Below are 23,010 nucleotides of genomic sequence, written 5' to 3' on the forward strand. Positions count from 1 at the left end.
GATTTGCTTTCTTAGACTATTCAAATTAACTACTTTAACACATCTATTATAAAGCGCTGGGATTCAATGCTCTGCCTGCCTAGCCATTTGGTATGCTTCTACATATTTTAACTTCGCACTGGTTTAGATGATGTTTATTTAACAGTTATCACTGCACTTTTGATTTACAACATTGGGCGGAATTACCTTCGCCTATAACCCCCCATTGAGACTTTGTAGCAGCATGAGTATCCTGCTAATCATGCATTTCCATTCTTTGTTCTTATTTGCTTTGCTTTTATCTACACCATTACCTGTAGTTTATACTACCTTCGATCATGATTAATATATAAAGTCAGTATGTTTGTTTCCAGGATAAAATTAAAGGCTATGTCTAGCAGGAGTTACCTTGGTATTAAAACCCCCCACACTATTTCCACATCTTCGTTATTGTCAAATGCACCCTAGGTCGATTCATCAAAACTTCTATCTTAGATTAGTAAAATCACAATTACTGGATGCACCACAGTCAAATACATTGCAGAAACAAAGAAAAATTGGAAAAGACATAAATCGACCACCACAGTGTAACAGCAAACCAAAATGCCTAAAATCAGATAAAGGGAAATATATATTCTAATATGAATTATGTTGCACTTTTTTATCGGCCAAAATTACATAATCTAATCACAATTTATATACTTTTCTCCAGCGACTAGAAATTTGTTGCATTATGCCACGTTTAAAGGTAAATCATAATTGTGAGAAGTGTTTAAACTTTAAAGGTAAATCATAGTTGGGGGAATGAATCTCTTTGCCAGGTAATTTGTTTTATATTTTTAAATCTGTAACACTATACTTCAAGTTACTACATATTTTTACCTTAAATATACAAGAGAAGAAATAACTCCTAAATAAAAGCCACCTTCGTGGCATCTGCAAGAAAGTGTAATATGGATAACATAGTTGACAGTACCAAGGGAGTTCACAGCATCATAAAGATGAAGAAGAAGAACAGAAACTAGTTGATTAGCAACGTAAGGGGTTGTCCAATTCTCCCAGGCACAGCGCAGCAGCACCTAAGATAGCAACCTTGGATCCAGATAAGCCAGCTTTTGCTCTGCAGTACGCTCTCTTTAGAGAAACATCGTCTCCCTCCTGTCAATACAAAATAACCATAGCATGCCAAATGCACACGATCAAGCAGCGTTCTTTTACAATAGTGGATGATCAAGCTTGGCTGAAACATCAAATCCAATAAAGATGAATATTGAACTTCTGCTATCGACATTTAAGGTCAATTTGTATCAACTTTACTAAATACTTATAGGAGTAAATAAAAAATGAAATGAATTAAACTTCTCTTCTTTTATAACTTAAAATTAATTTGTGTATTTTAACTGTTAGAGAAATTAGCACTAGTAAGATTTATCATGTACCTTTCCTAATTGTTTCCTGAAAATGCTTATGTTTCTGTATTGTGCCTTTTAACCTCATACAAGTTGTGGACAGGATGGAGATGTAGGACGTCATATTTTGGTATTGGTTTTTCATTACGGTTGCGGGGGGGGGGGGGGGGGGGGGGGGTTTCTGCTGTTGATCACCAGGGTGAAGCCCCAACGATCCTTACTTTCAATCAGTTAACCACAGTGACATGAATGGTTTCTTCAGGTTGTTGAAGGCAGATGTTTCTGCTATGAGACGTTTGTGAGGATAGGTTCAGGTTGAGAAGAGTCCGAAGGAAGGAGATTTGGAGAGTTACCCTGCATTGAAGACTAATCCTGAGACCATGATGTAATTAAAAAAATTACCACTGCATCAGTGTCCTTATATATGCAACTCAAGAAATACCAAGTCCCACATTGTTTAACATAAAGAAGCTCCAAAGCTTCGTGGTCATGGATTTATTCTTGATTATTGATTATTGATTATTGAAGTCTTCCTCTGGAAAATGACAGCAGGGACTACAATGCAAGCCAGTTTTTTTCTTACTATTATATGTTTTATATAGTATGTTAATGAAACTGGCTTGAATTGTCTTTCCCTTCAGTTATTTTCTAGATTCCTAACACTTAATTTGAAGTTTTATGTAAGTTGTTAGTACTACCTAATAACTTATGTATAGTTGGCAGTGACTTTCTAGGTCCCTCCCTAACACTTTGAAATTTTGTGTAAGTTTGTAGTGGACTAAATTTATGTGGTTGTCTGATGGTTAGTTTTCTAGCTCTCAGTCTTTCGAGCTTCGCGGAAGTTGCCATTGGCTCAGTTATATTCAGTAACACTCAAGTTGCCTCAGTTTAATACTTTTGTTGTTTTCTGAAAATGTTTTTGATTGCTTTTTTAAAATGCATATTTCTGCATTAGGTTTCTCATACAAGTTGCACAATCTAGAGATGTTAGATGTCATATCTTGGCATTGATGTTTTTTATATGTGGAGTAAAAACTGTTGGAGCATTCCTGCTGTAGCTGCTATAACGATCCCATTTAGAGAGTACATGAAGGCATCCCAAAAACATTACTTCTGTATGACAGAAAAGAAGTATTGTAATTCAAAACACACTGCATGCCTATTGCATTCTAATTTCATGTTTCAAATTTTAAACAAGTACTTTGTTGTGGGAAGTGAATCACTTTTCTTTTCGAGGTCATTGTTTTTTCTAATTTTTTACATTTTTTTAATCAGTTAAGGTGTTACCTCTATTATGTAAAATTTGTCTAAGTTAGAAAGTTTATATGTAGTTTCAATAAATTTATTTCGAGAGAAACAAAAAAATACATTCAAAAGTAATCAAAACAAGAAGTAAAATTTGAGAAGTTGAATGTGTCATCGAAAGAGTTTAGTTCAATCTTGATGGTTTCGGTGAATCCATTAAGGCATGTGGGAGTGAAAAGTACTTAGAAGCAAGATGTTTTCAAAAATCAAAATATCGATTGAAGCAATTGTAAAGAAGTTACAGGAAGATATTAAATAGGATTAGATCAATGTACTTAGAAATATGTGCATGTGTTGAAATCATATACTTTGACGGTTAGTGTTAGAACTCTATAAATAAAACAAATTACGGGAGATTGATACACAATCACTTAATTTATCACAACACTAATATGCCTATTATCGAAATTGACAAAGGTTCAACAAGTCATTGTATATGTATTTAATTTTCAACTTTTATGAATGAATTCATGTTTGTTTATTTTATTGCACATTTCTAAACCCTTGACTTTTTTCAATCCTTATTTCTTCTCAAAATTTTACTTTTTTAATTCCTAATTCTTATTATTATTGAAATTACTTATAAACTAATTATTAAATTAAAAATATTTTTATCAAAGTTATTTTATTATCTTATGTATTACAACTTTGTTATAATTAAAATGAATATATTTATCAAAATTATTATCATAATTTTTATTAAATGTTAAACAATTTTTATTAAATTGAAAATTATGAACTTGTTTGTTTGACTAAAAAAAAAAACTCACAATCAAAAATAGATTTTTATCTCACTTTTAAATATTTATTTGTTAATAAAATCACTAAAAATTTGTTTCCTATCTTAGTTTTCTTTAGAGAAATAGATACAATTTTAACTATTAATAAATCATATATGCCATAAGTAACATCAACTATGACACCAAAACTACGAGGCAGTTTTAATATATATATAATAATAAGGTGTTTTTCCTCGCAATACTCAGTTGTCGCTTTGGATCATAAGTGCTTGCAGCAATTGCAGCTGTGGAATTCGTTGGATTGACAATTAAGTTCACAACTCCAACACATATGTTAAATAAATCGTCCCTAATCAGAAATTCGATTTTCTAGAGTCGTGTTTTTTTTTTTTTTTTGAGATAGAGCCGTGTTTTTTCTTTTCTTCAAAAGCTCAAATTAATACAGAAAAAAAAAACAAAAGGTTTCTTATAAAAGTAATTATTTTTCACAAAAGGCTATATTGGACAAATGGTCCTACAAGTTCAACTACGTTCTCAATATTCAGATATGACATTGAATAATCGAGAACAAAATTCCAACTCACACTGACCTTGAACGCTTGTTTTTCACGTGTAAAGCACTAATTTCATATTATTTTTTCTAGTTCTTAAAGTAATAAAATTATTAAGAAATGATCAAAAACTTATTTAAGTAATTCTCATAATATTAGATTTTCATCACTTTAATCTCTAAATTAATATATTTTAGTAAAGATTAAAGACTAATTTGGAAGCTTTTTTAATGAATAATGTTATTTATATAATAGATTGTTAAAAATTTATAAAAATTTGAGAGGAAAAAGAAAAGATTAATAAGTATAAGATGTGGTAAGAGAGATAAAGAAAAAATATTTTATATTTTTTTTAATATTTAGCAGACTAGTTTACTCTTTTTTTTCCATGCATGCACACATCATCAGTGGTGTGGAAATAAACCAATATGGAGTGTCAGACTGTCAGTTGAACTCGGGCCTCGATCTTAATTTTGTTTAGTTCAGTTCAATGAAATATTTAGTTTGTCCATGCATGTTTAGACCTTTATTTGATATTTATCTTTTATATTATGTTGGATGTTCATATTAAAAATAAGAACGAAGATTTATTTAAAAGTCAAAGACATTTGTTATGAATTTCGTCAAACAATGAATTTATTTAATATTGATATATAACATGTTATGAAAAAATACAATATGATATACAGTAAATATAATCTATAATCTTAAATAAATAATAAATATGTTAAAGTGCGTTGATTTTAATTTAGAGAAAAATTTAATTTATTTACCTTCATATTTTCTTCTTCTATATATTTTTGTTGAAAAAATGATCCCAATTGGATGAAAGTAACTATAGACAATAAAAATATAAATACTTTCTTAAACCTAATAACTGCTAAATAAGTACTTGTAACACAATCTAAGGTCGTGTTTGATATAAATGAGAGAAATATAATATATAAAAATTAAAAAGAAGAATAAAAATAGGTAAGAAATAAAATAAAAAATAAATGTATTTGATTGAAGAGAAATACAAAAGAAATTATGAGAAAGTTATAGAGAAGAGTAGAAAATAAAAATAGATGAGAAATAATATAACTGGATTTCATCAATTTTAAAATTATTTCTCGCCTATATTCTCATACAACCTTTACTCATTTACATCTTCACCAATTATTTTCATCTCTCAAAAGAAACACAACCTAAAACCACATTTCTTACTTCTTTCCCATTAGGTTGAGGTCGTTGGGTGCATATTAGTAGTTGGTATATGACCATTGCTTTGAAGTAAAATTTTAACAGATGTTTAGTCTAACTTGATATCCAATTTTTTTCTGTAGTCAACATACCAACATGCATGTCTGAATTCGTACACTCAAGAGTTGAAATTAACGCAATAGAACCTTCTCTCCGAGAGAGAGGGAGAGATCTAATAAAAAATGCAAAAAAAAAAAAAAACACTTAGAAGAGAGAACTAAAAAGTGTATACCATCACTCAAACTCTGAACATTCAAATTTCAATGACACTACATTTAGAAAAATAACGATGATAAATAGGATTAAAAGGTTATAGACAATAGTTTCTTCTCTATTATAGAAAGATAACAGATAAATAATAAAAAATTAAAGACCTGTTAAAATTTTGCCTTTAATAGTTTTGGAAGTTAAAAAGAGCATGAATAATCCACTATCATTGCTTTCATTCTAACAAACTTGTCATTTTAATTTTTAATTAAGTAAAATGTGGACATTTTGTAAAATTTAATAATAACTTAGATGATGTTTGGAAATGTCACGTCAACATCACCGATGACAAAATTTCAATATTTTTGGTACAATGACATCACGAGCTTCAACTATATATGGTTAGCATCAAAGATGGTAGGCAATACGCATATCAGCATAACAAATCTTAGTCATTGATGAGTAAATTAGTGACTCATTTTACAAACATATGAATAACAAATCATACATGTGTTAGAATATAATCAATAATTGATTTCTCGTCAACAATTGAAATTATTTATTTTGTTCTTACTCACTTTAGAGGAGTCGAATCCACCAAAATAGGATCATGTACCGATAGTTTGGTGTTCGAGATCATTAAGAGTATTGTTAAAATAATTAGTCTGTTATAATTGTTTAAGGATTCTTCACTAGTTTGCTTATACTTGAAGATTGATCATGTTGATTTTTGTTACGACAGAGTATGCCTATACTTGTAGGGTGACAGAGAAGAATGATGTTTACAGCTTTGGGGCAGTGCTGATGGAGTTGGTAACGGGGAAGAGGCCTATGGAGCCAGAGTTTGGAGAGAATCATGACATTGTGCATTGGGTATGCAACAATATTAGGAGCAGAGAAGATGCTCTTGAATTGGTGGATCCTACCATTGCAAAGCATTTCAAAGAGGATGCCATGAAGGTGTTGAAAATCGCAACCCTATGTATGCACTGGGAAAATTCCAGCTTCAAGACCCTCAATGAGAATGTTGGAAGAGGCAGATCCATTTACCACAACCAAAATGATTGTGACCATTGATGCTTAAATAAGTTGCTCTAAAGAATGGACAATTTTTTCTCTCAACTGCTGACATTTGAGTTTTCCTCTTTGCTAAGCAGCTCAAAAAGTGAGGATGAGAAGGGGTGATAAATACTAGTAAATATCAAAATATGCCTTGCTCTTGGGTTCAATTTGGTGGAATTTTGGAAATTCAGTAACCTCCACTTGAAACTTGAAAGATGTCTTGCAGTTAGAATGGGATTACCTCCCATTACCTGAAATTTTTGTTAAACAATAAAAATGCTCATGTGTGATTATGAACCATCTGCTAATGATAAACCAAAAGAGTATTAGCTTGTATGTTGTAGGTTTGTAGCATATGTGTAGTAGTAATAAAATTCTCCTTCAAATCGAATTGTATTTTCTCTCGGGATTAGCTTGTAGGTTTGTACCATGTGTACGCAAATCAATGAATACTGCTATTATAATATAATGATCTATGTGTGTATAGAGTTAAAGTATGGAAGCTATAGCTCTACTTGAAAAAGTTGAAGTGGGAGATGAAAAACAACGGTTGTTTGCAAAGGTGGATTCCCTCGTCTCAATTTTCTTTTTCTAAACCATCTCTCTGCCGGCAATGACTTTTATGATGCTGCTGCAATTTCCTATCTAAATTATTTTATGGTTCTTGGTGAAGTTCATAGGCACTTAAGTCAGAAATTGTTGCCCTTCTGTTATCTATTCAGATTAAATTCAAGATAAATTATACTAGAATACAAAGCCAAAGGATAGTGCTAATTACTATAGCCTGGACTGAATACTTTTGACAACAAGTTTAATTGCAATTTGAAACAACAGGGAAATCATCTTGTGCGTTAAGATAATGGTTTGCACAAAATGAAGAATAAATAGACGAACAACAACAAAATGGATGACAATTAGCAATTATGCTTCTCAAAAAATAAATTAGTCGTATTAACTTAGAATGTGTTTAGATAAGATAATTTAATTAGGTAATGTATTTTTTATAGGGAATTAAATTCTTTTTTATTAAAAGTAACTGTTTGAATATTTTAGTATAAAGAATTTAAAATTTTAGAAGTTTAAAAGGGATTTAGTTAGTGGAAATAATATAATTTCAAATTCTATCTTCAAGGGAGTATTCTTTCCATCCCCGCCATGCCCCTCCTTTGCCACCTTCACCTCCACCTCTGTGGCAACTTCTTATCCGCCCAGATCCCTCCCGAATACGACACCTAGCAGCACCTCCAGTACCTCGTCCTAGCAACGAGCTCGTCGACAACATCGCGTCCTAGCAACGAGCTCGTCGACAACATCGCGCTCGAGCTCGAAAACCTCTCCGCCCTCTTTGGCCAGAGGAAGAGAGAACCGGTACCACACCCAGCGTCGCAAATCATAACGCCTTGAAGGGAACCTTCGTCCTTCAACATGCTCAGCGTGTTCTCTACCATCTTGGCGTGGCCCAACCTCGTCGGTGTTGTTGAAGTACTCCCTCACCACCTCCTTGTCGCCGTCGGAGTTGTTGAAGTACTCCCTCACCACGAAAAGAGAGGGAGTTTGGGCAGTTTGTGAGAGAATCAAGTAGAAATGACAGTTCTGTTTGGGTTCGCAACGGAGAGGGAAGACCATAGAGAGGATGAGAACGCCATTGTGATTTTGGGCGTCGTTGTATCCAAGCACAAAATTTTAAAAATAAAGGAATTTAAATTAAAATATTTGAAATTCTCAGAATTTAAAATTTTTAAAATTTTAAATTGTCTCATCCAAACACACTAATGATCAGGAATCAAGAAATTAAGTGACATGAAATTTATTGTTTAATCTGCTGAAACATTTTAAAAGATGCAGGTCACATGTCGAAGTAATGCAGACGTGGGGTGTTTATTGGAGAAAGGGAATGAACATATATTTTCTTGATTGATTAAAGTAATACACAAGGAGTGTATTTATACAACTCAAGTGATAACAATTTCAAATAACAAGTTGCTATAAAATAGGATTGAAATTGCTTCAAGATAAAACAGTTGTAACAAGGACTAACAACTTGTAACTCAAATTGTAACAGTAAAACTTACAGATATCACTACAATCGTCCTGCTGATAGATCAATCTTCTGTTTGAGTCAGTAATCTTATGTTTAGTACCCTTTTTGGTTCTTTATTAGGAGGCATTCCAGTGCCTAACACCTTTCGTAATAGAGATGTCCAATGTCTTATTACTACCGCTACTTCCGCAATTCATCCGAAATGAGTTATGCAAAAATTAAAAAATAGATACACAAAAAAGTGAAGAATATTATGCAAAAATGTACGGGATAAAAATTTAAGTGGTAAAATAAATAAAAATTGAAAAATATTATGATAAAATACAAAAAAAAAACTTAACTGACAAAATTTGCCATCATACCAATACTGTATGGAAACTAATATGTGAGTGGCCATTCTTATGAATTGATTGTTGAATTGCACGACGAGACGAATTATATGGGTTTGTTTGTGAATTTATTTGATAAAAATATTACATAAACTTCAATTTTTCCACTCTTTCAATCAATCACCAAATTTACATAATAAACACCAAATAAAAGCAAGATTGATGATTACTAATATAATAATGACCAAATAGAAGCGTAGTTGCCTTGTTTGTATCGAGGCAAGGGATTAAAAATTAAATTTAAAATGATTGTAACAAACTAAAGACACGACAAGATCACCAATTATGAGATGACACAATTAGTAAGTGGAACTGCACATGATCTTTGCGTTGCCAAGTGGCAATTGGATAATGAAAATCACTTGTCACAAGTTCATAACCCACAAGAATGAAGTTGGGTTTTGTTCCAAACACCCTCCCTTCCTCCTTCTCCTTAACTTCCCTAATTTTCAAACTTCCCATCTCATTTCCCTTCTCTCACCCCAAAACTACTTCTTCAGGTGCCCTCTCTCGCCACTTTTTGGATTTCTTTAGTTAGTTCATGAATTATGTGATAGTACAATGATAGAGTTATGTGGGGTTACTAGTTTCATCAAATGTTTGTGTTTATTTTAGGTTATCTCTAAGAGCATGCCCTGTTGTGCTAATTTTGGCTAACACTGTTGTTGCCTTATGTTTCCTTTGTTCTCCCTTTTTCCGTTGAATCTGTTTCTGCGTTATTATATTCAACAAGTTTATACCTTCATGAGGATCTGCTAAAAGTTGCGTTTTTGGTGTCACGCGCAGGAAGAAAGAGCTTAGTTTTTCGTGTGCAAAACATTGACCATAGAATTGAACCAATTCCTAGTCATTTGATGGCTTCAGAAAATGAATTCTCAGAACTCAACAGAAATCTTTACCCGCAAATAGAACCCTACAGTACAGGATTTTTGAAGGTTTCAGATCTTCACACAATTTACTGGGAGCAATCAGGAAACCCCAGTGGCCATGTGAGTAGCAATTGCCTCCAACAATCGCTTGAATTTTTATGTTTATTTTTAAAAAATTTAACTTTTCTAAGTCTTAACGCTATGTGGGTTGTTTATTGACTCAATTGAATGAATGGTATTGTTAAATTGTTCCATTGAACCTCAAGCAGTCAATTCCTAGATCATGTTTTTTAAATGGATATATTTAGTTCTTCTGTTGGGTATCTTTGTATGTTGGGAAAATACCTCCATTTTATGGGAGCCATTGGAAATATCCTACTCTCTCTAGTTCATGTTCACAATAACTTTTATGTGTCATTGGAAACTTGTGGATTCCTTAGTCCTAACAGCTTGTTAAAATACATCTATCCATCACCATTCAATATAGAATAGAAATCCATAAAGGGGAAACGAAAAATTAGAAGTCACTTTGGTCTGTCAGTAGGTCTATGGCCACTAAAACCTACACACATGCATGTATGGTTGGATGGATCTAAGCATTTATCTCTAGATTCTAAATATTGACACTTTGTTTTTTTTTTTACATTTATTTAACTTTGTTACGAGGGGGAAATCTAAAAAATAAAGGAAAAAAAATAAAAATTGATTCATCATTTTCTAAGCATTTTTCTGGCAGCCTGTTGTGTTCATTCATGGTGGTCCTGGAGGGGGAACTTCTCCAAGCAATCGGAAATTTTTTGATCCTGACTTTTACCGAATTGTTCTATTTGATCAGGTTAGTTTCTGAACTGTAGTGTGCAATAATGGTCTCCCCAGCTTTTGTGCAATGACAAATTGGCAATTATTCTCTTTATCAGCGAAGTGCAGGGAAAAGCACACCACATGCTTGCTTAGAGCAAAACACCACATGGGACCTCATTGATGACATTGAAAAGCTAAGAGAACACTTGGAGATTCCAGAATGGCAGGTCATTTTTCACCTCTGGTTGTTTATCATTATACATTCTATGATTCTTATGTAATGAGATATGATCTTCTGCCCCATATAATATGCAGGTATTTGGTGGATCATGGGGAAGCACACTTGCCCTTGCATACAGCCAATCTCACCCGGACAAGGTGTATGCCTTTGTTTTTTATTATGATTATGAAGATAATTGGTTTCTTTTTTACTATGTCATAATGATGTCTCTTTTTTACTACTATTATTATTATATTGCTATTATTACTATTATTTTTTCCAGTACTGCTAAAGAGTGTGTAATCTATAGTTAAGGAGTTTGTTTCCATGCTATGTTGTTCGCTTTTTAAAATATCTTATCATTTTCTTCCAAGGTTACTGGCATGATCCTCAGGGGGATTTTCCTTTTAAGGAAGAAAGAAATTGATTGGTTTTACGAGGGAGGCGCTGCTGCTATATTCCCTGATGGTATAGCACTGTCTTTTCATCTGTTTTTCTGGTGAATTAAGTTTTAATATTTGCCATGCATAATAAAGTTTCCTTTTAATGATCTGAGTATGTTTTGACTTATTTGATATTATGTTGCAGTTTTCTATTATTCTATATTCTCTTATTAATTTGGTGTTTTCTATTGTTGCTTTGCATAATCTCATATTTGATTTTGATAATGATCTCTGGCTTTCTGCTCATTAAAATTTTGACTTTAAATGATTGATCTTTGTGCATTTTCTCTCATGTCAGCTTGGGAGCCATTTAGAGATCTTATTCCAGAGAGTGAGAGAGGATGCTTTGTTGATGCCTATAACAAGAGATTAAACTCTGATGATATCAAAACTCAGGTTAGTGTCTGTGTTTTTCTTTTCTCAGCTTGCCTTCCATTCCTTTTCCTCATTAATCATAACAAGACTTTTTTAATATTAGTTTGGTTTCAGAGCTACTGTTCCATCTTTTTGGCCTGAATTCTTCTTAGAACTTGGTACACAGAGTTGAAGATAGTTGAACTAGCTTAGAAGTCTATCCTTAACAATACCAAGCTATCAACTGATCCTCTTATCCGAAATGAGGAATAATGAGCTTATCTATGAGTTGGTTACCTGACTGGATTATCTAGAGTAACTTTCTTGTGTATATTGAGAAGTTGAGTAATTTACTAGTTGGGTTTTCTATTTAACTGAGAGGCTTCAGTTGGCAGTCTCTTTGTGAAATGTAAAAAAGACTAGCCCTGAATTTTTCTTTTCATTTCCCTTGTCTAAATCCTGTCAAAAGAGATCAACCTCTTTCTAGAAGATTGTTTGAACTTTGAATGGACTTAAGAATGGATTCAAGAATTTGTGTTGTTTACTTACCTGTTTCTTTGTTCTTAGTATGCAGCTGCTAGAGCGTGGACCAAATGGGAAATGATGACTGCTCATCTTCTTCCAAATGAAGAGAATATAAAAAAAGGGGATGACGATTACTTTTCGCTGGTAAGTTCATCGAGTGAAGAATAATAACCTGGATTTTGGCTGGAAAAAGTTTGCTAATCATTTTCCAAATTCTATCCCAACATGTTGTGCAACTTCCATAATTTGTAATGCTTACATCCCCTAAACCTATGAATTTCACTGTATGTATGTATTGTTGAAATTGATATGGCATTGCTTGTGTAAAATTTTGCAGTTCAAATGTAATTCTTATAAAATAATATATAATTATATGGATGTTTTTTGTGTTTTCTAAAATTTGAAGTGCACTGACTTTATAAATCTCTTTTGCATTCTGTTATTAGTTTTTTGGGTGTTCTTGAACTGTCATTAGTTTGTGGAAAACCTTTTCTCCCTTATAGAGAAATAGTTAATAATCTTTGCGGTCTGAAATGAGGAAAAGAAGTGGACAAACGGTTTTTTTGTACCCTGAGCACTGTGCTTCTGAATCTTAATTGTTAGGAGCCCTTCGTCCTTCTTTCAACACTTCGGACTTGTTTTCTCCCTTGTTAAAATTTGTAAAGTCAGACAATCCCTTGTCAAATAAGTTACTTTTTTATATACAAATTAACAGCATAAATAAGAAAAGTCTACAATCTTTACCCCGTTTAATTTTGGATTGATTTACGGTTGTGTTTTGTTGTTTGTGGTTGAGATTCTTTAACTTGTACTGATGAGTGATGACGAATACTTACATTTTTTTATCAGGCATTTGCAAGGATTGAAAACCACTATTTTGTAAACAAGGGATTCTTCCCCTCTGATTCATTCCTGTTGGACAGAATTGATAAAATAAGGCATATAAACACCACAATCGTTCAGGTAAATAACTTTTATGCTGCATCCTTTAAAACATAGATTCTTAATGTTTTTCATTCTTAACTTTGCAGGGAAGATATGATGTTTGCTGTCCTATGATGTCAGCCTGGGATCTTCATAAAGCTTGGCCAGAGGCAGATTTTAGGGTGAGACAAGAATGTTGCTTTTGGTCATTAGTCTTGCTTACGTTGATTTTCTCTGCATGCTATGATAATTGTGTATCAAGTTTCAGGATACGGAAGTCTCATTTTCTAAGATTTTGTTTCTTATAAGAAACAAATACAAGCAGTTTCAAACAAAAGTTTTCCACATAATCTTGTGCAAAACATGGTCAAGTTACTAAATCATACAATGGTTTCAGGTGGTTCCTGATGCAGGGCATTCAGCCAATGAACCAGGCATAACTGCTGAACTAGTGGCTGCAAATGAGAAATTGAAAAACATAATCAAGAACAAAGGGGACTGAAGTGAGTGGACAGGCAAACAGGAACAAAGGCTGCAGTTTGGAGACCGACTAATCAAATGGTGCAACATTCATCTACAAGCAAAATACTGCAATGTCCATGTATTTAAAAACACTAGCATACCGTGAACTCAAAGATTGTCTTCATCATTGTCTTAATAAAAACACTAGAATAATGGAAATGATCATTGTTGCACAAAAATCATGAATGGGATGATTTTGCTGTTTCTGTCAACTTCCATGGTTATCCAATAAAAGGTTTACAAGTATGTAAAATTTAGTACCAAATAATTCTGTACACCAAATAGCACCCAAAAAGAAATATAATGTTATTACACAAATCAAAACTAAAGTACAAATAAAATAAAATAAAAATCAAATAGTATACAATTGATTCATCTCTCTCAACTTACAAGTGACAGTGCATAAACTCAAAAAGTTCTCTTCATGATTGTCATAATTAAAAACACCACGTTAACAAAATCTCATGTTTGCACATACAGTCTAGTCTAGACAAACTCGCAAGTTACAACAACACATCATCAATCCATTTTCCCAAAGCTGCTAAAAATTCAATGATTATATTGAACAACATCCCTCCCTCCACCCCCAACAGTCCTTTGGCACTTGTAGATTCTGAAACTTTGGTTCCTTGGGAACAGTTAAATCCTTCCTTCCCCGTGAAAAAGGCCTGTGAACGGAACCTGTAGTTTTACTTGTAGGTGAAGAAGCTCTTATGTGTGTTTCCTGGTGGTGCAGTCCTTTGGCACATGTAGACTCTGAAACTTTGGTTCCTTGGGAACAGTTAAATCCCTCCTTCCCCGTGAAAAAGGCCTGTGAACGGAACCTGTACTTGTAGGTGAAGAAGCTGCGTCATTTTTACGTGCCTTTGTTTCCTTTGGCTTCACAATATCTGATGGCTTTTCAATAATAACACTAAGTTTTGTTGCAAGGACAGCTTTTTCTTTCTTCCTTGGCAAAGCACTGTGCAATAGGCACTTCCATTATATTATAATCAAACATACTCAATGTAAACACGTGTGTTGCAATCTGATTATTACTTACCTCCGAGGCCTTACAATTTTACGTTGTATCATTTGCGATTTTCTTTTGAAATTGTCATCCTGATCAATGGCTTTCTGAAGTTTAGGACCAGGAGGATTTCTATGAGGTGTTGTAGCAGATAATTTACGTTGCACCTTGCAGTTGGAGTTGTTACTTTTAATGCTCCCCTACATAACGTTTTGGGAAGTTTCAGCCTCTGGCTCTAAAATATTCTCTAAGCAGCAATAGGTGATAGTATATTCTGTGCATGAACTTACAGATTTGTTTTCTTGTGTTGTTTGTTTTGATTTCTCATCACAGCTGCTATAATTATCAGTGACTTGTTCACTTTTTGTGGAACAAGTTTCACTTGTCTGAAAGGAAAAGTACAACAAAAAAGCAAAATTTTATATATTCAATGCTAATATTGAGAGGTAAAAATTGGGATTCACAATGGAACTGAACTCACTCGCTTCGCATTCTGATATTTCCTCATTGCCTTGGACTCACTACCTTTAACGGTGGTTTCTTTTAAAGATGAGGGGATTTTCCTATCCAAGTTTGCTTCTTTTAAAATTCCCCTTTCCTGCAGCATAAAAAACAACATGAATGGTACACTTGATTAAACCAATTTGTTTCTAAACAAACCAACTAAAACAGAACCCCCCCCCCCCACCCCCCCACCCACTTACATCAGTTCTCAGCTTAAAAGGCTTAGGACTTGTGGGCTTTAATTTTCTGTATTTCAGAACTTGAGGAGTAGTTGAGGTCGATGTAGATTTCTGTTTCAAGGTCAAACCCATAATGATTATAGTCAATTCATTAAAGACTGAACGTAACATCAATCTAAACTAGACCAAACCTTTTGTGTTTTTCTCAAATCCTCATGTTTGCTCCCAAGAATAGCCCTTTTTTTTTGCACATCATCATTGGTACTCATCTCTCTGCAGTCATCAAGAATTCATTGATTTCACAAAGTTTAAGGAACACAGGAGAGATAGACATGTTGAGAGAAATCAAACTCCTTACATGTTCTCATGAGGGGCTGAAACATTTTCCTTGTCATCATTCTCAGTGAGTTGCCTCTCATTTTCTTTGTCATCAGAAGCCAATGAATTTTCTTCAGCCCTTCTCTTCTTGGTTTCAGAAACTTTTCCCTTATCAGAAACTGAGTTCTTTGTCTCTTCTTTTTCACTCCTTTCTGTAGTCTCGTTCTTTTCATTGTTCAGACTTGAAAGCCAGGTAATGTCACCTCTAGAAGCTTCTGACAAAACTGGAACTGAACTCTCTCCTCTTGTTGATTCATGGGATTTTTCATCTCCAAGAGACAATTCACCACCACTTCCTGAAGTTCCTGATTCATGGCATCCTTCTAGAGAGCCACACCTAGATTTTTCATCTATCTCCATATCACTAGTGTCAGTTTCATGAGGCACAGCAACCTGGCGTTTCTGCATGCATTTTTTTACTTTCTTCTCCATCAAACTTGTCTTTGTGTTGGTTTCTGGTTCCTTACGATTAATAGAATACAAGGAATCAAACACACGGCTTTTAACCTCTCTTCCCCTCAATTGTTTTTTCCAGGTAGCCACTGCCAATGAGTTGCTACCTCCTTCTCCATTCTTCTTCACTCCATTGAGTTCAAGCTTATTCATTGCTGGACACAGTGTTCTCATTGCCGTTTTCAATTCTATAGAACTCTTGATCTTTAGTGCCTTCTTAGGTGAGTGAAAAACAAGAGCCTTCGCCACCACTCTGCTCTTAGGCACACCAACAGTCAAGGCTTTCTTGCTCTGAACACTTCTAAATTGTTCTACATTGGAAACCTTCTTCTGATGATTCCTTGGTGTAGTCAAGGCCTTGGCCACAGAAGGTGATTGCTTCACCTTAGCGTTCGGGGTTGCAGCAACCTTGGAAAGAGGTTTAACTTTCACGTTATTGTCGGTCATCTTGTGTGACAAGGAGGAAATAAAATCCGTCCTTGACACCCTTGACTTGGCAGGAGCTGTAAGGGGGCACTTCAAATTTGCACTGAAAAACAACCAAATTGCATTCATAATAAATAAAATGGCACAAGAAAATAATTGAACCAAACTTGCATTCGTTCTGAGTTCATATTTGATTCTGGATTGAAATAACTTTATGACTTTTAGGTTGAATTCAAAAATTTCTACCAAATGGGTGTTTCGTTTTGCTCAATTCCAAGTGGACATGCATTGCTTGAATTCGGAAGAAGTAGGTTCCGTGTATTGCTCACCCATTTGACGTTAAATTGCAATAAGACATGCATAAAAGACGCATAAACAAACACGCTATCAGTTTTACTACTTTTTAGCTTTTATAATAAAATCTTTCAAACATAAATAACATTACTTCAAAATCAATTTTACCAAAAATCAATTTTGTGACCCTTATTCAAACACACACTTAAAGTAAATTGGATGTTTGGATTGGGCATAATTATACTTAAAATCCTCTCCCCTCCGCAATAGTGTTTTTTGTGGGAATCAAACTAAATCCTCTCCTACAAGCTCAATTGTGTTGTCAACTGAGTCAAACCCTCGACAATTTAAGACCTTCACTTCCTAAATCTTACCTTAAAAAAAGTCTTAAATGGTTTTATAGTTCAAAATTTTACATTAATCTAGAGTGAGTGTATATACTAGTTTATCAAGTTGGGTGATGGCTACCTTGCTTCTCTTCTGTTCAAAGCTTTTCTGAGGCGTACATTGGGACTTCTAGCTGCCATAACCTGAAAATCCAAGATCAATTCATTCATGTCCATAACCATAAGTTGAGAGAGTGAAAGCAAGTTGAAGAAGAAAAGTAAAGCGAACATACCCGAAGAACAAAATTCTTGTAAATTGCCTCAGAGTCCAACTCTTGCTCATGCTTTTGGTCACATCCTATTGGAAAAAGTGACATAATTGATATCATGAAGCTGAAAATGAGTTAGGATTTGAAAGAAGATGTGAAATGTGTTAGTATAAAGTAAGAAATTACCAACGCGGAAGCAGAACCAGTGGCGGTCATCGTCGGGGCGGCGAGAATCAGGTGCGGTGAGGTCGACGAACTTGGGAGCTTCAATGTTCTCGTAGATGTCGTCGTCTACCTCTATTTCTTCTTCGTCGATGATTGCCAAACACCGAGTTTCCGCCATAACCACTTCTCTTCGGAGTGTTTTGCTTTAAATGTCGTATTTTGTTGTAATATTAACGTAAGACTTACTTTGGCCTCCCAGCAGACATTTTTAAAATTAAATCCTCAGTAACTAGCCGTTACGATTACGACAGCCTGGTAAGAGAAAAACGGCATGCTAGGGGTCCTTTCGTCATTGCGCTTGTTTCTTTCTTTCCGCACTTGGACACTGTGGCCCAAGCCCTCCTCTTTTTTGATAAAGCCCACTTAGTTCTGAAGGCCTATAACATTCTAACCAATTTGCGCTTGTGCTTGTTCAATCATGCAATCTATTTTTCTAATCGTTGCCTAGGGTAGTCTTTTCTGTACACGACCAAAATATACTCCCTCCATTTGTAAATATAATAAAAATAATTAATTCACATGCTAATTAAGAAAAATAGTTAACATCATTTCACTCTACTAATCTCATTTTAAAATAATTTTTCTTCATTAAAGTTTGATACTAGGATAAAAAAAAAAGAGGTCATTAAAAATATAATCTCGATTAAATAAATAATATTATTAGATAAGATAAGGTTGATTACAATTTATTTATATCTTAATCTGCCATTCATGAGATCTTTTTCTTATTTATATTAAAGACCGGGAGAAATAGTTTATTCTAAATTAATTCGTACCACACAATTGTGATTTCATGCATTTGAAAATCCGCACCAAACTATTTGTCTCAAACCTAATTTAGCTTTTAATTGTCAACTACTTTCTTCAGTTACAATTAATATAGGCGTATGGCAACATTGTTTGGCCGTTGCTCATTTAATGTTGTAGTTGCCACCTTTTACAATATTAGATTAGATGAATTAGATGAAAAACAAATCAAGAATAAGTGATCATTAGGGGTAGTATTTTGGAAAAAGTATTAGAATTGCATATTTATTGAGTGTTGGTAGATTTAGAATAAGTGATCAAGAATTAGAAAGCAATACAAGTTATACGACAAAAAATATTTATTGTGTAAAACAACAACAAAAAATTTATATACAACATAATTTTTTGCTTTCCAATACAAATATTTCTATTTTAAGTTCTTAATCAAAATCTTTAAGACACCGATTAGTATTTGTCATATATATGTGTGTGTTATAGTTATTATATACCAGTATATGAAACCAAATGTTGGGATTTGGGCGGTTCACAGCAATTGAAAAATGGATCGTGGAAAGCATGCAGTTGCAGCCAGGAGGACGTATTCATATTTAAGAGATTTGCAATAAATGGTTAGTTTGTTTGTTCGGTCTAACATGTTACGCGTGGTGGGTTTTACGGCTTCTGGTTCCAACAAGACTTGTTGAGTTTGTGTGGTCGTTGGTTGATGCATGGTAGTTATAGTTATAGGAGTAGTGATATATTGAGATCTAAAGACTAATTAAAAGGTTACAATTAATGGTGGCAGGTTCGGTTCTGTTGGTGCATGCAATGCAGTGATATTTGGAGTGGCCGTTGAATGTGTTGAATATGGCTTCAGCCGTAGTGGTCTTGTCTTAATTTGCGGCAAAAATTCAGAGCATAGGTGAAGCTAGCCGTAGCAAAGATGGAAAACAACAATAGTTAGGGTGAAGGTTTATGAGAATTGACATATGGTGTTTATGTGTTGCACGAGTGTTAAGAAACACATTTTTTTTTAGATGCTAACTAATGTGTCATTGTTCCTTATTCTTTTATCCTGTGTGTTTGGATGGAACAATTTATCAGGAGAATTTATTTTTTCAAGGAATTTAAAATGATTCATGATAAAATAGCTTGTTTGGATAAAGTATTTGAAAGAAGATTTAATTTTTGATATTTTTATGAATCATTTTGATTGACTGAAATAGTGGGATTTCAAATTCTCTAAAAAAATATAGAATTTGAAATTCTTTTTTTTTTGGAGATGCTCACTTTAACTCACGTTCTTGCTCGTGATTCTTTTTCGCTCAACACTCACAACTACGGGTAACTAAAGTTTTTACGGCCAATATCGACATAAGTTATTTTTCACTAACGCTGGTCAAGATTTTTTTTGTCATAATTTTTTTGTATGATGTCAACCAAAATTATTTTTTGCCGATATCAACTAAGATTTTTTTAGATGATGTTAGTTAGGGTTATTTTCTCATTGATGTCACTCATGAGAAATTTTTGCTAATGTCGATCAAGGATTTTTTTTGTCGTTGTCATCCAGGTTTTTTTAGTTGATGTTGACCAATGATTATTTTTTACTAACGTTGGCTAGATTTTTTCTATTGGCATCAGTCATGACTAACTTTTGAGTAAACACCTGTTAGGGATTTTCAGTTGACGTCAACTAGGTTTTTTCAGCTAACATCAACCAAAGCTATTTTTAGCCAATATCGGTTAATGTTATTGTTTAACCGATGTTAGCTAGGGTGTTTTGGCTGATGTCAACTAGATTTTCTTAGCCGATGTCGGTTAGGATTTTTTTGCTAATATCGACTAAGGTTTTCTGGTTGACACCAACCAGAGCTATTTCTTAACCACATTAGCTAGGTTTTTTGGTTGATGTTGGCTAGGGTTTTTTCTGCTAACACCAGCTAGGTATTTTTGACCAACATCGAGCATGACTATTTTTAGTCGACATCGGTTAGGTTCTTACAGTCGACATCCACTAGAGTTTTTTCGATCAATATTGGTCAGAGCTATTTTTTAGCTAACATTAGCCAAGATTATTTTATAACCGATGTTGAGTAGGATTTTTTGTCCGACATTGGTCAGAGCTATTTTTTTAGCCAACTTCAACTAGGAATTTTTTGGCCAATGTTGACCAATGATATTTTTCGGTTGACATCGGGTAGGTTCTATTGGTCGGCATTGACCAAACTATTTTTTAACCGATATTGGGTAGATTTTTTTGTCAACACCTGCTATGATTTTTTAGGCTGACTTTGGCTAAAAATAGTCTTGGTCAATGTTGTTCGAAAAGACCCTAGCCGGTGTCGGCAAAAAAAACCTAGTCGACGTTGGTAAAAAATCTAGCCAACATCGACTGAAAAATAGACTCAACCAATGTTAACAAAAAAAATAGCCCTGACTGACATCAGCTGACAAATATTCCCGACATACTTTGACAAAAAAGTCATATTTGATATTGATCGAAAAATAGTTTTAGTTGATGTTGGCTTAAAAACATCACTGGTTGTGGTCAAGTAAAACAACCTTCGTTAAAATTATCAATATTTTATATTTATAAATTATTAAAAAATGAAAATATTTTTTAATTAATATTTCAAAATTAGATTGTGTTTATTTTCTATAAAGTTTAATATTGAAATTTCATCTATTTAAAATATAAAATTAAAATTTTGCATTTGGAGGAAATTGAATTGCCCTATCGAAACAAAAAATTTAAAATAGAAGAAATTTGAATTGATTTATTCAAACAAAATATTTAAAAAATAAAAGAAATTAAAATCAAAACAATTCAAATTATAGGTATTTTAAATTCCTTGAAATTTTGAAATTCCTAATCCAAACATAAGGTTAAGGATGTCGTTGCTTTTCTTTCTGTTACTTCGAAAGTAGCTGCTTCAGCTTCAGCCACTTGAATTTTCGATATCCCTTTCTATTTCTCATCAAACGAATGACATCTTCTTCTGAAAATCCTAGCTATTCTTAGCATGATATTGGGGAATCTCATTGCTATTACCCAAACAAGCATGAAACGTATGCTTGCGTATTCGTCCATAGGTCAAATCGGATATGTAATTATTGGAATAATTATTGGAGACTCAAATGGTGGATATGCAAGCATGATAACTTATATGCTGTTCTATATCTCGATGAATCTAAGGAATTTAAAATAAAATTTTATTTGAAAAGTATTATTAATGTATTTTGAGTTCTTTTACTAGCATGATCCATAAAAAATATTTTTTTTTCCGAAAAAATGGACAAATAAAAAACATGGAAAGTAATACTAGTACTGTATTATGCAAGTACCAACTAGCATTGAAATTCAAAAGAAGCCGTTAGCAGCATAGAAGGGCAAATTTAGCAGCAAAAGTAAAATGAAAAGTATTTCATCGCAAAAAAAGAAAAAACGGGAAAGGATTTATTTGTCTCAACACAAAGTAATACGCTTATATTAAGGCTTAGTTCCTTTGTCTTATGTGTCAATCATGTGGTCCTAGTCCGACCGATGTTGACACCGAATGAATTATGAATGAATGTGATGCAAAATCATTGGCGTCAAATTTGCCACGTCACCGTTGAAAATTCACGACATAACGAAACAAGTTTTACATCAATCGGTTAGGAAAGGAATGCATTAAAAACAGGTTTATTCACCAAAAATATGGATTTAACTGACTTAAGTGGAAAAGTATGTAAAATAATAAAATGAAAATACATTTACCTTTTTTTTTATTTAAAGTGAATTAAGTTCTTGAAATATTTTAAATTAAATTAAAGTTAAATATATTTTCACATTTTTTACTTGAAATTAAGATCAGTCAAGTTCATGAAATATAAATTAAGATCAGTCAAGTTCATGAAATATATAGTTTAGACGATCATAATTTTTACTTAATTCAATTATCAAAAGTCTTTCTTACTTTTGGGTTCTCCCTTACCGTGCAATAAATTTTGGAAGCCAAGTTTAGGTCATATATCTTCTTAATTAAATTTAACAGTGTGTCATTGTCACATAAAAAATAAAAATAAAAAATCTCCCCATAAATCCTCAATTTCTTTCTTTATAAAAGTAGTACTAACATATTTATCTTTGTTGTCAAATAACTCTATGGTATTTATAAAAATAAAATAAAAAACTTTATGGTACGTGGATATCGTATAAGGTCATTAATATTTAGAGGGCGGCAGTTTGAATGAATGATGTGCCATGTATCTACTAACTACTGGCTTGGGTACGGATAGCTATCACTCGGACGCCGTGTGTAAAGAATATGACACCTAACACACACAAAAATTGAGGTGAAAAATAATTTTTTCATTTATTTTAATATTTCACTTTTAATAGATAAGTTGTTAATTTATTTAATCTATTTTGTAATATTATAGATAAATTTTTATCAATTTTAATTTTGAAGATTTCCTTTCAAAGTGTTACATGTAGTATTTAATAAGCTTACTAAATCTTAAAGAAATTAAGATTAATACAATATTTTTCAATTTATATTCACCTAAAATTTTAAAATTTTTGGATGCAAAATAAAAAAAAACAGTTTCATATTGTAAAAATTATTCAAA

The 23,010-nt window shown here is 33.0% G+C and overlaps 2 protein-coding genes across 3 annotated transcripts; one reads left to right on the forward strand and one right to left on the reverse strand.

Annotated features, from left to right (window-relative positions):
• The first annotated feature begins 9,199 nt into the window (after positions 1-9,199).
• On the forward strand, positions 9,200-13,742 carry LOC100793450 (proline iminopeptidase). The gene is made up of 11 exons (XM_003545713.5): positions 9,200-9,425; positions 9,712-9,914; positions 10,531-10,629; positions 10,712-10,822; positions 10,911-10,973; positions 11,190-11,283; positions 11,557-11,654; positions 12,180-12,281; positions 12,987-13,100; positions 13,169-13,243; positions 13,459-13,742. Exons 1-11 carry the CDS (start codon positions 9,314-9,316, stop codon positions 13,561-13,563), a joined length of 1,176 nt encoding a protein of 391 aa, XP_003545761.1. The 5' UTR covers positions 9,200-9,313; the 3' UTR covers positions 13,564-13,742.
• Positions 13,743-13,867: 125 nt separating this feature from the next.
• On the reverse strand, positions 13,868-17,848 carry LOC100788889 (myb-like protein X). 2 transcript variants are annotated; one of them, XM_003547061.5, is made up of 10 exons: positions 17,608-17,848; positions 17,446-17,510; positions 17,295-17,356; positions 15,634-16,635; positions 15,467-15,548; positions 15,297-15,386; positions 15,074-15,190; positions 14,883-14,978; positions 14,626-14,792; positions 13,868-14,544 (listed from the first exon to the last, which is right to left on the reverse strand). In XM_003547061.5, the coding sequence occupies exons 1-10, from the start codon at positions 17,762-17,764 to the stop codon at positions 14,295-14,297; spliced, it is 2,088 nt and encodes a 695-aa protein (XP_003547109.2). In that variant the 5' UTR covers positions 17,765-17,848; the 3' UTR covers positions 13,868-14,294. The 2 variants fall into 2 exon arrangements, with proteins under 2 accessions (XP_003547109.2, XP_014623545.2); XM_014768059.3 differs by lacking the exons at positions 17,295-17,356; positions 17,446-17,510; positions 17,608-17,848 and adding an exon at positions 16,779-17,278.
• Positions 17,849-23,010: the final 5,162 nt, after the last annotated feature.

This window comes from Glycine max, chromosome 15 (genome assembly GCF_000004515.6).
Source record: "Glycine max cultivar Williams 82 chromosome 15, Glycine_max_v4.0, whole genome shotgun sequence".
NCBI lineage: Eukaryota > Viridiplantae > Streptophyta > Magnoliopsida > Fabales > Fabaceae > Glycine > Glycine max.